General features: G+C 43.3%; 1 protein-coding gene across 2 annotated transcripts in view; it reads left to right on the forward strand.

Moving 5' to 3' along the window:
* The first annotated feature begins 573 nt into the window (after positions 1–573).
* The window catches only part of fdxr (ferredoxin reductase), a 51070-nt gene continuing 36680 nt past the window's right edge, over positions 574–14963 (forward strand). For both annotated transcript variants that reach the window (XR_013194380.1, XM_077200276.1), the window contains exons 1-7: positions 574–700; positions 1049–1277; positions 2045–2136; positions 9265–9360; positions 10753–10875; positions 12382–12495; positions 12594–12695. Coding sequence is in view for 1 of the 2 variants with exons in the window: in XM_077200276.1 (XP_077056391.1) it covers positions 1184–1277; positions 2045–2136; positions 9265–9360; positions 10753–10875; positions 12382–12495; positions 12594–12695 (621 nt within the window). In the remaining variant the exon portion in view is untranslated. The remainder of the gene's footprint in view (positions 701–1048; positions 1278–2044; positions 2137–9264; positions 9361–10752; positions 10876–12381; positions 12496–12593; positions 12696–14963) is intronic.

Genomic DNA, 14963 nt, shown 5'->3' on the forward strand with positions numbered 1-14963 from the left:
AAAACATGAACATTCTAATAACTTCTTCTTTTGTGGTCCACGTCATGCAGTTTGGAATGAAAATGATGTTGGAAAAATTATGCAATTTATTTTCGTTAACTAACGTTACTCTTCAAAGAAATTAATCTTTATCACTCATACACATACAAATAAATGTCCCTGTTGAGCAATAGCTGTGTCATTTACATTCACTGCACCTTTTCTTCTTCTTTTTACAAAGCAATACAGTCTGTTTGGCACATGCAGTAACTTAAGGCCATAAAACGAGAAGGATTGTATTGGGCACACACACACACACACACACACACACACACACACACACACACACACACACACACACACACACACACACACACACACACACACACACACACACACACACACACACACACACACTCACACACACACACACACACACACACACACACACACAACATTAATCACGATCAATGGCCTTGATGATGGCCTCTGCGAGAGAAAGACCTTCAGTCAAGGCTGAACTGATAACCTAAAATAACTAAGATGAACAGTGAAAGCACAAACTACGAGGAATAAAGAGCAGTTATAGTCCAACATGAATGGGGGGAATCGGGATCAGCAAAAGACAGAGGAAAGTTGGAAACATTTAGAAAGGAGGAACGTTTAATCGAAGCATTTGTTCATCACGGCGAACTTTAAGTGATGCACACTTTGAACAGAAGTAAGATTTCCTTTTAATGCCTCTCATTTTAATTGTAACGTTTTCATACAGCTTTTATTACTAATTAATCGACTGATGTTGTCGTATGCAACGTATTTGAGGTACCTGAATTGACTGCGTGTTATTATATATGATCAGATCTAACGTCCGAATAACGTTACTCTTACACAACTAAATATTTATTTTCCCTTTTCACCTTTATTTTTGCACCCAACGTCTCAAAAGCCTATACTTTTATTATACTCTTAATAGACCGTATGCAAAATATTTAGTGCAATCAGAAGCAGAGTCAAGCTATGGATCATGCAAATCTTCAATACAGATCTATTTCAGTTTTGTTTCATGAAGTTTCAGAAATGAATACATAAATACACCGATGTGACCCAAGAGCACGCGCTGAGGGATAAAAGCTACATAAGCCGCTTTTGGGCTCATAACAGAGTCATTGTTGGACTTGGACTGTTGTTAACCGCATTCCATTTGATGAAGATGATGACGATGATAAACCTTATGAAAGGGTATGTAAAGAAGATCCACAGCCTGTCGCGCGCATGTCGATGTCTGCCAGCTGAAGGCGGTGAGTTTATAATGTGACACTATTGTTTCTAGTGATGACGTCATGACTCTTTAGGGAATCTGTAATTTTGTAAACATATTTAAAGTGTGTGGGTCATTACAGCTGCAATTCTTCTACCTGTCATCATTATCATATGCATGTTAATATATTGGATACAGTATTCAACTTGGCATGTTTAAGGATTAAAGTTGATCAAGATAAAAGTTTGCCAACTTTGCCTAGATTAACTGTTGGTTTGACAGCCATGTGTGAAGTTTAGAAAAGTGTTAAAATGTCTGTAGTGTTATAGAGAGCCCACAGACAGGTTGTTGATGGATGGATGGATGGACGGATGGATGGACAGATAGATGGACGGACGGATGGATGGACGGGTAGATATATGGATAGATGGGTAGATGGATAGATCGATGGATGGATGGAAAGATGGGTAGATGGATAAACAGATATATGGACAGATAGATAGATAGATGGTAGATATATATAGTATATATATATATATATATATATATAGGTTGGTAGGTAGGTAGATAGATGGGTAGATAGATAAATTGATGGAGAGATGGGTAGATGGATAGACAGATAGATAGATGGGTAGATTGATTTATTGATTGATAAATAGATGGATGGATGGATGGATGGACGGACAGACTTACAGGACACACACCCTTTACTCGTCTGATAAAAATGTGATCACTCTATATACACTGTATTGATCCTTGTTGCATAATGTCAGATTTTTAAGGACATGTGTTTCTGTCATCTGTCAGGTGTGCGTGTGTTTTCCTCTGTGTCCGTTCCTAGAGTGTGTGTTGTAGGAGGAGGTCCTGCTGGATTTTACACAGCACAACAGCTCTTGAAGGTTTGTGTTCTCAGTTCTCAGATTAAAATGCACCGGTCCACATAACGGCTGTCTGACCAAGAAAGAGTTCAGTTCTCTTACAAGAGTATCTCTCGTACTGCGTAATATCTTACGCTATGGGGAAAACCTCTTTTCCACGAGATATTGAAGCCAAAAATTATCCTTAATTTTTAATCAATGTAAAACGCTTTGCGACAGCATGCAGATATAGGCAAGGCAGCTTGCGTGCCTATTGGCTGACCTGTGGCAAAAGCAGCAGCCTATCGACATAGGCCCTGCGAGACATGACACCCAATGGGGGCACTTCGCGCCCATATACGTCACGTCCCGCCAGAATAGGCGTGGCCTTGGCCTAATAATACAGATCGATAGGCGGATACAAACTGATTTTCATCTCTTCAGTGAAGCATCTGCATCGCTGGATCCGGAGTGAGAAGCCGCGCCGTCTGAGGAAAAGCATACAGCGGGACGAGCCTTGAGTCTGAAGTCGCTGGCATCGCCGGCTTTTGCCGCCGTACCTGCTACGCTTTCCGGCGTCATATCCTTTCCATTACAAGTGTGTGTGTGTTTGTTCGCCGCTGCGGCTCGGTCGCACATACACCGCCGCCGGGCAAGCCGCGTCAGCACTACACACAATGGCCATCCTGCAGATCTTCCAGGCCGACCTTTTCCGAAAAATGGACGAGGAAGGCGCTGAATCGTTCAGCGTTGCGGATTTACAGAGCGCTACAGACCTGGCTCTACGCCCTACGAAATCAGCAGCACAGGCCATTGGGCGGAACATGGCCTCTCTCACCGTGGCTGAGAGACATCTGTGGTTGACGCTGTCTGAAATTACTGAAGCGGAGCGCGCTGTATTTTTTGACGCGCCCATTTCGTTAACTGGCCTTTTCGGATCTGCCGTCAAAGATTTCGCGAACAGATTCCAAGAGGTTCAAAAGACATCGCAGGCTATGAAGCACTTCCTCCCAAAGCGCTCTAGTTCCGCAACAGGTCGCTCTAAACAGCCGCCTGCCCGGAGTTCCCAGCCGCAGCCTTCACCACCCGCAGCCACCGCTTCTCAACGCCGCCAGGCCCGAGAACAGAGACCGCGCTCTCGCTCTACCGGACGCCGCCCCCCTCAGCGCGGGCCCCGGCCGAGGATCGAAATCAAGCCCGAGGTCTCAAAGCCTTCCTAGACTCTCTAGGAAAGCGACGGTGTTCAAATCCCGCTGCGGCCGGTTTTTCACCAAAATATTTCGCTCGTCCAGTTCCATGCAATGTGACTGTTCCAGTGTATTTAGCAGTCAACAAGCCGGTTCATTTGCCCGCTTGCCTGCACACAAAAGCCGTTTTTACGGCTACCCAGATAAATCCAATAAAGAGTGTTCCGGCCACGGCCGATGGTGTTATGAGTGTTGTAAGAATGCCCACGTCCCAGTGCCCATTCCCACATGCAGACACAGCCCGCCACAGCGCAGGGCTAGCACAAATTTAATCGACTCAGGTCGATTGTGCAAACAATGTAGTGAATGTGCCCACAACACAGTCCCCACAAACACTACACAATGCGTGTCCCTCGGCTTCTGTAAAAATGAAAATGACACACATTCAGTCAGCACAAGCCGACGGTTTTATAAGTGCAGTGAATGTGCCCGCTGTCCCGCGCCCACATTCCCTCACAGACACGCTTATCCCCACGGGGTTTGTCCCGCTCGCTCTCTCTCCACAACCGTTCATAGAGAATTCGAGCACGACCAGGCTGCCCGCCGTGATCGGCGCGCCTCCCGCCTCGCACGATATAAACACAGTGTTTATGTCTCAGCACACCGGAGCTCTGCAGCCGCCGCTATGCCGTGGCCAGAGCCCGGATTTCATTCTACCCCTAGCTATTCACGCAGATGCGTGGCCAAAGTTGCCCAGGGTATCAGATTGGGTGTCAGTTCGCTCGACGTCCCCACCGTTACACGGTGCGAGTCGAAACCTCGGTGAACAACGAAGTATCTCATCTACTTCGAGCCGAAATAGCTAAACTGCTGAGAAAAGAGGCCATAGAACCTTTATCTCAGGCTCAGAGCGAAGGGGGGCTATACCGCAGATATTTTCTGGTACCGAAGAAAGACGGGGGTCTCAGACCCATTCTAGATCTGCGACAGCTGAACAAAGAGTGCTTATGAAGCGCCAGTTCAGAATGCTGACAACCAGGAAAATCCTCGCGCAAGTGCGCCAAGGAGACTGGTTCATGTCAATAGATCTGAAGGACGCCTATTTCCAAATACAAATAGCGTCACGTCACAAGCATTCTTGAGATTCGCCTTCGAGGGCCAGGCTTATCAATACACAGTCCTACCGTTCGGCCTGTCCTTGGCACCCCGTACATTTACGAAGTGCATGGACGCGGCTCTCGCACCCCTGAGACTTCGGGGCATGCGAGTGTTGAACTACTTGGACGATTGGCTGATTCTAGTTCGATCACATTCAGAGCTCATAGAACACAGGACCACATTGCTCGAGTATCTTGAGAATCTGGGTCTCACAGTCAATTGGGCGAAAAGTTCGCTGTTTCCCAGCCAGAAAATCTCTTTTCTGGGTACAGTGCTGGACTCACTGTCTATGACAGCACGTCTATAGCCAGAGCGAGAACTGGACATTCAGCGCGCCACGAAATCCTTTCGCCGCGGCTCTATATCCCTCTCAAAAGGTTTCAGAAGATGCTGGGCCTTATGGCTTTGGCATAGTCAGTGCTCCAGCTGGGCTTGCATCGCATGCGCCCACTGCAGTTATGGCTGAAAGTGCGAGTTCCACCCCGGGCATGGACCTCTGGTCTGTTTCGCCTCAGGGGCGACATGAAATGCGCTTCGGCTCTGGAACCTTGTAAAATAGCCGACTGGTATCAGTCAGGCGTGAGTCTGGGGACTCCCTCGAGTGTGACGGTGGTGTCCACAGACGCCTCCACCTCGGGCAGACCGTTCTTCGGCCAGTGGTCAGAACGGGAGAAGCTCCTGCACATAAACTGTCTAGAAATGCTAGCAGTAGACAACACGCTACGGCGCTTTTGTCCCCAGATAAAAGGCCGCCATGTCTTTGTCCGGTCGGACAACATGTCAGTGGTGGTATACATAAATCACCAGGGTGGCGTCAGGTCCCGAAACCTTTACAGGCTGACGGAACGCCTCCTGGTCTGGGCTCAGCACAACCTGCTTTCACTGAAAGCAGCGCATGTGCCTGGTCGCCTGAATCTGGGACCAGACCGTCTGTCCAGAAACAATGTCCCAGCAGGGGAGTGGTCGCTGCACCCGCAGACGATCCAACTGCTGTGGGACACATTCGGCAGAGCGCAGGTCCTAAGAAAACGCGTCCCAAGAAAACGCTCACTGTCCGAACTTTTTCTCCAAAAGCAGGGATGCGCTGGCCCACGTATGGCCCCGCTGCCCCCTCTATGCTTTTCCATCCGTCTCGCTCCTGCCTCAGGTGCTAGAACGGATCAGGGGAAACGGATGCCCAGTGCTTCTCGTGGCTCCGCTCTGGACAAACCAGAACTGGTTCCCAGTCTTGATGCAGCTCACCAGCACTGCCCCGTGACCGATACCGGTGAGGAGAGACCTCCTCTCTCTGGCAAAAGGCTCGATTTGGCATCCTCGCCCGGATTTATGGTCCCTACTTGCATGGGCCATCAACGGGTACCCGCTAACCTCCCAGAGGGAGTGTTAAATACAATCACGCAGGCTAGAGCCCCGTCTACTAGACGGCTCTATTCCTCGAAGTGGTCAGTATTCTCTGCCTGGTGTCAAGCTCAGGGCTTTTAACCGCAGGCTGCAGGGTTATGGAAGTGCTCTCCTTCCTTCAGGAGCTGCTGGATAAGGGCAGGACCCCATCCATGCTCAAAGTGTACTTGGCGGCCATAGCAGCGTTTGCAAAACCGACGTCTGGCCAGTCACTGGGGAAAAACGACCTGGTCGTGCGATTCCTCAGGGGAGCTCGGAGGCTGAATTCTCCCAGACCCCCCTCAGTCCCTGTTTGGGACCTTTCTACGGTTTTGGAAGCCATGAAAGGTGCCCCATTCGAGCCAATCCATTTGTCAGACATGAAACATCTGTCTCTCAAAACAGTATTCCTTATGGCTCCGCTTCAGTGAAGCGTGTAGGGGACTTGCAAGCGCTTTCAGTAAGCGCGTCATGCATGGAGTTTGGGCCTAATGACTCGAAAGTCATACTCAAACCAAGGCACGGGTACGTGCCCATATCTCTCAACACACCGTTCAGGGCCCAGGTTAAATCCCTGTGCGCCCTCCCGGCTCGTGATGAGGAGGAGGATGCGAGTCTCCTCTGCCCTGTCAGGGCACTGAGAGCTTATGTGTCCGGCTCGTCGGTCTTCAGACAGACAGAGCAGCTCTTCGTTTTGTTTGGCGGACGCTCCAAGGGACTGGCCGCATCAAAACAGAGCCTATCCAGATGGATAGTTGATGCCATAGTGCTCGCTTACACTTCTAAGGGCCTGCAGTGTCCTTTGGGTGTCAGAGCGCACTCCACGAGAGGTATGGTCTAGCGGGATCTCCTTGCAAGATATCTGTATGGCGGCAGGCTGGGCCTCGCCGTCTACATTTATAAGGTTTTATAACCTAGAGGTTCCCGCCTTACAGGCTAAGCTGCTGTCGGTCTAGAATTCAGTATTATCTGTCCCGCTGCGCCGGCGCAGAATACTGAGTCATTGCTTATCCACACTGATCGAGAGAACAGCTCCATGGGTGCTGAATAACCCGTACTGTTACCCAGTTCAGGCTGAACAAGTTTACCCTGTCTGTGTGGAACACTGTTAACATAACTAGCTCCTGTAGGATGCTATTTCATAGGGAATGATGCTTGCAGCCTCTCTTCCCCGACACTCGGTGAGTCTATGGTGATTATGCACTATATGGGCCCCGGGCTACTGCCCTTGGGACTTTAGTGTCGGATCCCAGTACGCAGGGCGTGTTGCATTTTGTTCCCCATAGCGTAAGATATTACGTAGTACGAGAGATACTCTCGCAAGAGAACGTACTCGGTTACTAACGTAACCTCGGTTCTCTCTAGAGAGGGAACGAGTACTGCGTATCTTTTTCGTGCATACTACTGCTTGGTTCGCTTCAGCGATGAAAACCAGCCTATCGATCTATTTTTATAGGCCAAGGCCACGCCTATTCTGGTGGGACGTGACGTATATGGGCGCGAAGTGCCCCCATTGGGTGTCATGTCTCGCAGGGCCTTTGTCGATAGGCTGCTGCTTTTGCCACAGGTCAGCCAATAGGAACGCAAGCTGCCTTGCCTATGTCTGCATGCTGTCGCAAAGCGTTTTACATTGATTAAAAATTAAGGATAATTTTTGGCTTCAATATCTCGTGGAAAAGAGGTTTTCCCCATAGCTCTAGAGAGAACCGAGGTTACGTTAGTAAACGAGTATGTTTGGTTCTTTTAGGTCGACTGACTTTACTGAAAACAGCTAATACATTTTCCCACAAGTATAATAAGTCCCTATAATAAGTGTCCCGTGGCTTTGTGTGACAGTGAGCTTTAAAGGGCACCTATTATGCAAAATTCACTTTTACATGGTGTTTGAACATAAATGTGTGTTGGCAGTGTGTGAGCAAAACCACCCTAGAATGATAAAAATCCACCCGGTGTTTTTTTTACAATCTCAATAAATCATAAGCACTGTCTCAGAACGAGCTGTTCTAAGATTCGGCTCAGTGTGACGTAGAATTGAGCAAGACCCACCGACGTGGTTTGATTGACACTGTGGTTTGGCATAGACCCCGCCCTCTGTGATCTGTACACCATCCTCCATTGTTTCATCGACAGCCGGGGTTCTGACGATTTGTGCTGCCTTGTCGTAAATGTCTCCTAAGAAACATAACTGTTCTATTGTGGGATGTAACAATGTACATAGTAGTTTTCACTTACTTCCGACATCAGAGCCACTGAAAACGCAGTGGATGGATTTTATTTAGGAAGGAAAGGCGCCACTTAAACTTCCAAAATACGTTTGTTTGCGCGAATCATTTTCTGACAGACTGTTTTGTGAACAATTCAAAGCAGGTCTTGCTTCAAAGTTAATCCTAAAGTGTGGATCGTTGCCTTCTGTTCGCGATCTAACGTCACCTCCAGTAGAAGTAAGTGTATTTTATGATTTTTGAGCAAATAGTCATTTCAGTCGATGTCAGCCAATTCAACAACAAATGCGTCTAAAGTTGTTGTCGTTGTCGTAGGATGTCTGTGTATATAATTCAAACCTTGTTTGTATAGGGTGTAACCACACGTTTATAAATATATTTTTTAAAGATATTGTATTAAAAACTTTGCATGTTTTCTGTAAAGACAAGACATCAAAATTGCTATGTTTATACAAAGGCCAGCACATCGACACGAAGCTGTAGAACGAGGGATACTGGCGTGCAGACAGAAACATCACATAAATGTAATTTCGTTTGTACGTAGCAAACGTTATCACAGTATTTGTGTTTGTAGTTTCTAAAAATTGCGTCAACGTTATCAGAGTTTGTGTGTGTCTGTGTGTGTGTTGCACATCCATAATTGCAAAGGGGACGCGATTACAACTCTATAAGTAGGCTACATAAATGTATCAAATAACCATTCCGAGACGTCCTGGTCCATTCTCATTTGTGTTTCTTCTGCCGGAGTCTCTTCATCATCAGGGTCTGATTCCGGTTCAAACATGTACGGCTGAATGCCATACAAAACAGCGCGTATCTCACTCACTCTCAGCCATTCTGCTTCTACCGACTGTTTTTGCCGTAGGTTTGCAAGTTACGCCCTGATCCAAAGGCTGGATCCAAAGGTTTGACCTTTACACCACATTGTCAGGTCTTATCACTGTTTTCCACAGAACATACAATAACAATGCTGTAACATTACAGGTTTTTAAACGCAGAACACACTGTTCTGGCTCTTGGATGAAGAATAACAATCCAACCACAGAAATGCATAAAAAAGAGGAATTACAGGTTGAATCACAAGTGCTTTAGAGAAATAAAGAGCCTTCAGAGGGTTTTAAATGCTGATATTTAGTTCTTTGTTCTGTGTGATACAGACAAATTCATCACTTTCAGTGTCTCCCATTGTTTACCACAATTGCGTTTGTTTATGTCACTTTCAGGCTCGACAAGATGCAGTCGTAGACATTTATGAGCGTCTGCCGGTGCCGTTTGGACTGGTGCGGTTTGGGGTCGCGCCTGATCACCCTGAGGTCAAGGTCAGGCCTTTCTTTATTCACCATGAAGTCAATATGAAATAATGAACATCATCAGTACAAGTATCTTTTATGATACAAAGATGATTTTATTAATCAATTCCCCAAAATACAAGCCAGACTGCTCAATAACATTTCAGATTGATTATGGAAGTAGTAAATAGTGCTGAGCTGTATATTTAATACTTGCAAATTCTGCTTGATGATGTTGTTTGTGATATGATAATAAAAGCACCATTGTGATTTTTTGATTTTAGAAAATGACAAAAAAAAGGACAAATAAACATTAAATAGCACCATTTATGCAAACATACATGCATACTGTATGTATACATGTTGGTGCATTATTAATCATAACTTTTGAAGGGTTTTAAGCCAGGCTACACAGAACTAGACAGCTTAAATCATATTCCAAAAAAAAGTTTTTCCATGAACAATACATCAACATTTTCTCACCACAGCTGGTTAAAGTGCAATTTACAGGAAAAATATTAAGTATTGGGGGCATTTGTCTTAACACAAGTTTCAAAAGTCTATTATTGTTATTGTTTCATGATCCTCTTTGTCTTGTGACACGTGGTTATGAAAGTGTTAGATTTCTAAATCTCTTTTGATTCATGTCTATCTCAGTCAGTCATTTTAAAACTCTGATTTAACTTTTTGGTTGCAATGTCATGGCAATTTTCACGTCTTATGTTATATCTTGCATGTGGTTAATTTTATTGCTTTTTATTACTATACATTTTTATTTGGTCCATGTTAATTACAAATGCTGTTTCATAATGACTTAAGATTTGATGTTATAATACTTTATCACTTTTATGTGTAATATATAGTCTCTCATTATTAAGTTTAGATCTGTTTGGCTAACGGCAGGGCTTGAAAAACTAGTTGAAAATGAAAACGCACAGATATGACCTTATCTTTAAAAATAATTAGGTAAAATGATAGCATGGACAGACTTCCTCTGTTTGCGTAGCATATAAGTGTGTATAAAACAGTAACTACAGTAACAGTAACAAACATCAAAGTATTCATATCATCTGTCTGAATGTTTGTTTATGTTAGGAAGTATATTGTGACAATGTTGCTACGGGTACTAAAGACTTTATCAAATGTCATTTGTCTTTCAACCTGCATACATGTGAGTTCCACTATAAAAATCATGAGCGTTTCAGACAGCAGACCTGCTGTCATGTCATTGTAACCCAAACAAGCTCTTCTGCTGCTGGATAAATAATTTCCTCAAGCTGAAGAATGTTTGTGTATTAGCTTTATTTTTCATGATTAGCTTTATTTTTGTATTAACTTAATTTTTCCAATGCATGAGTCACTGCTATAAATGGGTACTTCTAAATTAATGCATTTTGTTTATTCCTCATTTTAATGTTCCAGAATGTCATTAACACTTTCACCCAGACGGCCCAGCATGAACGATGCAGTTTCTATGGTAATGTGAACGTGGGCAAAGATGTGACGATTGAGGAGTTAAGACAAGCGTACCATGCCATAGTCCTGGTGAGGAAGCCACTCGCAACATCATAACAGTAGGGTCAATACGGGTCAACCCAGCCAGAGGTCCCCTGCTAAAATTTTTTATTTTTATCTATTTTTGTGTGTGTGTGAAAGAAATACATAAATGAAGAAGAAAGCCAAAATATTAAATTTCATGAATGTATATTGACTGAGTAATCCATAATTTTGTCAATGCAAATTGACAATTTTCACCTGAGATTTGGAGCCAAAATACTGGGTTACATGTAGTTACGATACCGTGTATGTAAGCTCTTGCTAGCTTCAGAAGCTTTTAAAAAGAACAAAATCCTTTCTTCCAAATATCCCTGATACTGATTCAAATATTGATTCTTATGCACACTTTTGAGGGCAAGTTAATGGTCAACTTGACCCTTTTCAGTGGAATTTTGGCACTCAGAAAGGTATGTTGGATGAGAAGGTATGTTGGAGAATTTGTTTTGATAAAGGGAAACTAGATTAATTTCTAGTTTCAACAATATTTATTCAGACATTCCTCTCTAAATGCAAAGTGAACCACATTTGGGTCAGGGTTACCTGAAAATGTGTTCGATTGACTAATGGAACCGCATTAAGAACACTGGGATTACCATACGGGACCTTTAAAATGAAGATATCAATATAAATGTCTGTTAAAAAGCAAATATAAAATGATATATTTAATACTTCTTAAGGTTCAGGCATGCAAACTTGGGGCAAAAAACACAAGATTTAACTAATAGACCTACTAATCTCTGTGAAAAATAATAAAAATAAAATAATGACGCTGACATCTTTTTAAAGTCATGTAATTTGGCTCCAAATCTAATCTACAAAATAGTGGATTACTCAGTAAATATACATTCATGACTTTAATATTAACAAAATCAAAATTTTTTACAATTTGGTTTATTTGACACGGAATGATCCAGTAGTGAATTCTGGGTACAAAAATAACACCCACCAATTGACTGTTATATAAATAAAAGAAATACTATTGGATGGTAATTTAAAATCCTTGACCCAATTTGTTGTTCCAGGTGAATATTGGATTACATCTTTTATCAACTTGTTTTCTTTCAATTAGTATTGGTTTTGTATTTCTTCTTGAAACTGATTGTTCGTTGGCCTGAGCTTATGCGCCTCATTTTTTGGGTGAAAAAGTTATAAGCTCAGATCAGTGAGGCCTACGAACAATCAGTTCCTTAAAGAAATGCAAAACCAGTGCTAATTGACAGAAAACAGGTTGACAAAGGATTAAATCCAATATTTGGATATAACATAGGGTAAAAGATGATTTATAAGCAATTTCATTCTAGGCCGGTCATTGTGTGGAAACAACACAAGTGTAACAAAAAAGCACAAATATTATAAGTTTTTTGGATTATAAATTGGATTATAAATTGCCCGTGTCAACAAAGTCAGTAAGTAAACTAGCATTTTTGGGGAAACCAAAATAGTTTCTCAAATGTGGTTACACTTATGTAACATGAAAATGATCTGTTTTCCCAGAGTTACGGAGCCGAGGGAAACCGCTCCATGAAAATCCCAGGGGAAGATCTATCCGGTGTTTTTTCAGCTAAAGACTTTGTTGGATGGTACAATGGACTTCCCAGCAATAAAGAGGTGCAGTTTGATTAAAATCATTTCAGATGTATCAGTGTTTGGAGTTAATAGCCCACAAACAGCTCTGTAATGTAAGCAACTTTCCTTCTGCTTTGCAGCTGTTTCCTGATCTCAGCTCTGAGACGGCTGTGATTCTTGGACAGGGAAATGTGGCTCTGGATGTTGCCCGAATACTTCTCTCCCCTGTGGATATGCTGAAGGTCCTTTGTTTTTTACCCCCAAGCTTTTTACAATTGTGGTGTTTTCAGCCAAAAATGACTGGCCTACACAAAATTATTACAAGTCTCTCATTGTTCAATGTTCTAACTGAATCGCAAGTTATTACTTCCGTCACTTTCAATTCTGAAATTAACTGAGAATCATTACAGTGTTTTGCTTCCTTAAGACTCGCTTAAGCTCACATTTATTTAGTGAACAATATGCTTTCAGAGAAGAGATTTGTATTTATAGATAATCTATTTATGGATTATCTTTAATCTGCTATGGATTCTTCCCCACCCACTCCTCCCGGTACCTGCAGAGACGTTTTTGCTTTTTAGCGGCGTGTTGTGGTTCCAGGACACAAGCCATGTCAGCGAAACGAATCAATGAATGAAAATGAGCTTTTCAATGCATATCAAAATTCGCGCCTACTATACTTCAAAAAAAGAAAGAAAAAATATGCTGCAGCAAATGAGCAGCTGGCGGGGGCTCAACTTCCACGGACAGTTTTTATTGTTTTATCATAACTAATAACTACTCAAGATTTTGCTTTAGTATAATGTTCGGGACAATTTGGGCCAGATTCGGGATACAGGACAACAGCTTAGATTTCGGGACTGTCCTGAATTCTTCGGGATGTCTGGTCACCCTACCCTAGCCTGGCTCCGCCCTCCTACGTACTTCCGCTCAATTTTCATTTTCCTTCAGTGCTACATTTGGGATTGTGCTGTAGTCTTTGGTTTTCTCCGGTCATTTTTTTACCGGGCCAATCAGTGAACAGAGGGAGTGGTTGAGAACGATGATGTTGATGTCGTGTGTTATTTTGAGTTGTAGTTCAGTAATGGCCACGGAGAAAGATGCGAGCGAAGCCATTCGGTCCGTTGTGGACCAGGCTAACCCTACCCTGTAGTAAAGTTCAAATGAAGGGATGAAGGAAGGAGACAGGGTCGGCTTGCTGTGGAACGGGTGTCTCTTTTTCTTCAAAATTTTCCTTTACAAAACAGAAGTCACGCTCTCAGCGCTATGTAAACACAATCTCTTTCAATATTCTTTAGTAGTAGTTCCTCTGGCTTCTCTCAAGGCAGCAACGCCACACGATTCCACAGCCACTCTCTCTCCTCGCTTCTTGCTTCCAGGTGGCTTTTATTAGGTTACCCACGGCAATTACTCCAACGAGATCCAGATGTACGTTATTTTGCACTTGACCTACTTACGTGCCATGCCCCTCGTCTCCCAACTCTCTCTCCTGTCACAGACATCACAGAACTACACCCCCTCACCACACACCCTTTCCTGTGTTGATTCTCTAATGTGGATACAATTGGGATCCTCTCTGACTTTTACTTACAGAAGACAGATATTATCCAGAATTACACTGCATTTACTTTCATGAAGATCTGAGAGATATCCACCTTATTTTTATCGTAATAGTGGGCGAGGCCTTTTGTAATTTAAGTGTGCGAGGCTTCTAGTGTAATTCGCTTCAAGTTATTTTAGCTCTTCAAAAGCAGTCCGTTATGCTGCTTGATTCATAAAAAGTTTGTAGTGCTGATAGTTTTAGCTTTAACTGCACTTTATTCTTCTAGTTATTTACCTATAGTAACTAATATAATATAATAATAATTTATTGTCATTGCTATGATACAACAAGATTGATTGGAGCATCAATCGACAGTGCGATTTCATGAAGTGCAAGACATACAATGCCCTGCATTAACAGGGCACACTATATAATAGGGTAAAGCGATATCAAACATGGAATAGGGTATATGAGGCAAAGAATCACTAGTAACCTGGAAAATGTGTATAATTTTCAGAGAAGGTAAGAGAGGACCCAAATGTGAAAGTGGGAGATAACAATGTCTTTAATGAAAAAAGGGAAAAGTCTTCAGACAATGAGTAGGCCTGTAACAGAAATCCTCTTCTTGTAGAGATGTAGAACAGAAAACAGACGATAATCTGGGCGTCACAGCAAATAACAAAACTTCTCTTGTAGAAAATAACACAGAGCCGAGCACAGCAGAAATACCTGAGGAACTGGCAGCGACAAGTCACAGGTCTCTCAGAGAGGGATAGGTAGGAACAGAGCCGGCGGCAGAAACAAATCAATGGACGGGCATTTAGTATTCTTGGGGGGGGGCTAATTATGATCATCATCATCATATTTCGGCTACTGAAGATACAGTTACAGTTACAGCCTTGGTCTACATTGTTCCGTGAACACAGCATGCTATAAGCCAACTTCCTATAATAACAGCGTAATAGTC

This window comes from Siphateles boraxobius, unplaced genomic scaffold, assembly GCF_051911475.1.
Source record: "Siphateles boraxobius isolate OS27281-9 unplaced genomic scaffold, OSU_SipBor_1 46, whole genome shotgun sequence".
NCBI lineage: Eukaryota > Metazoa > Chordata > Actinopteri > Cypriniformes > Leuciscidae > Siphateles > Siphateles boraxobius.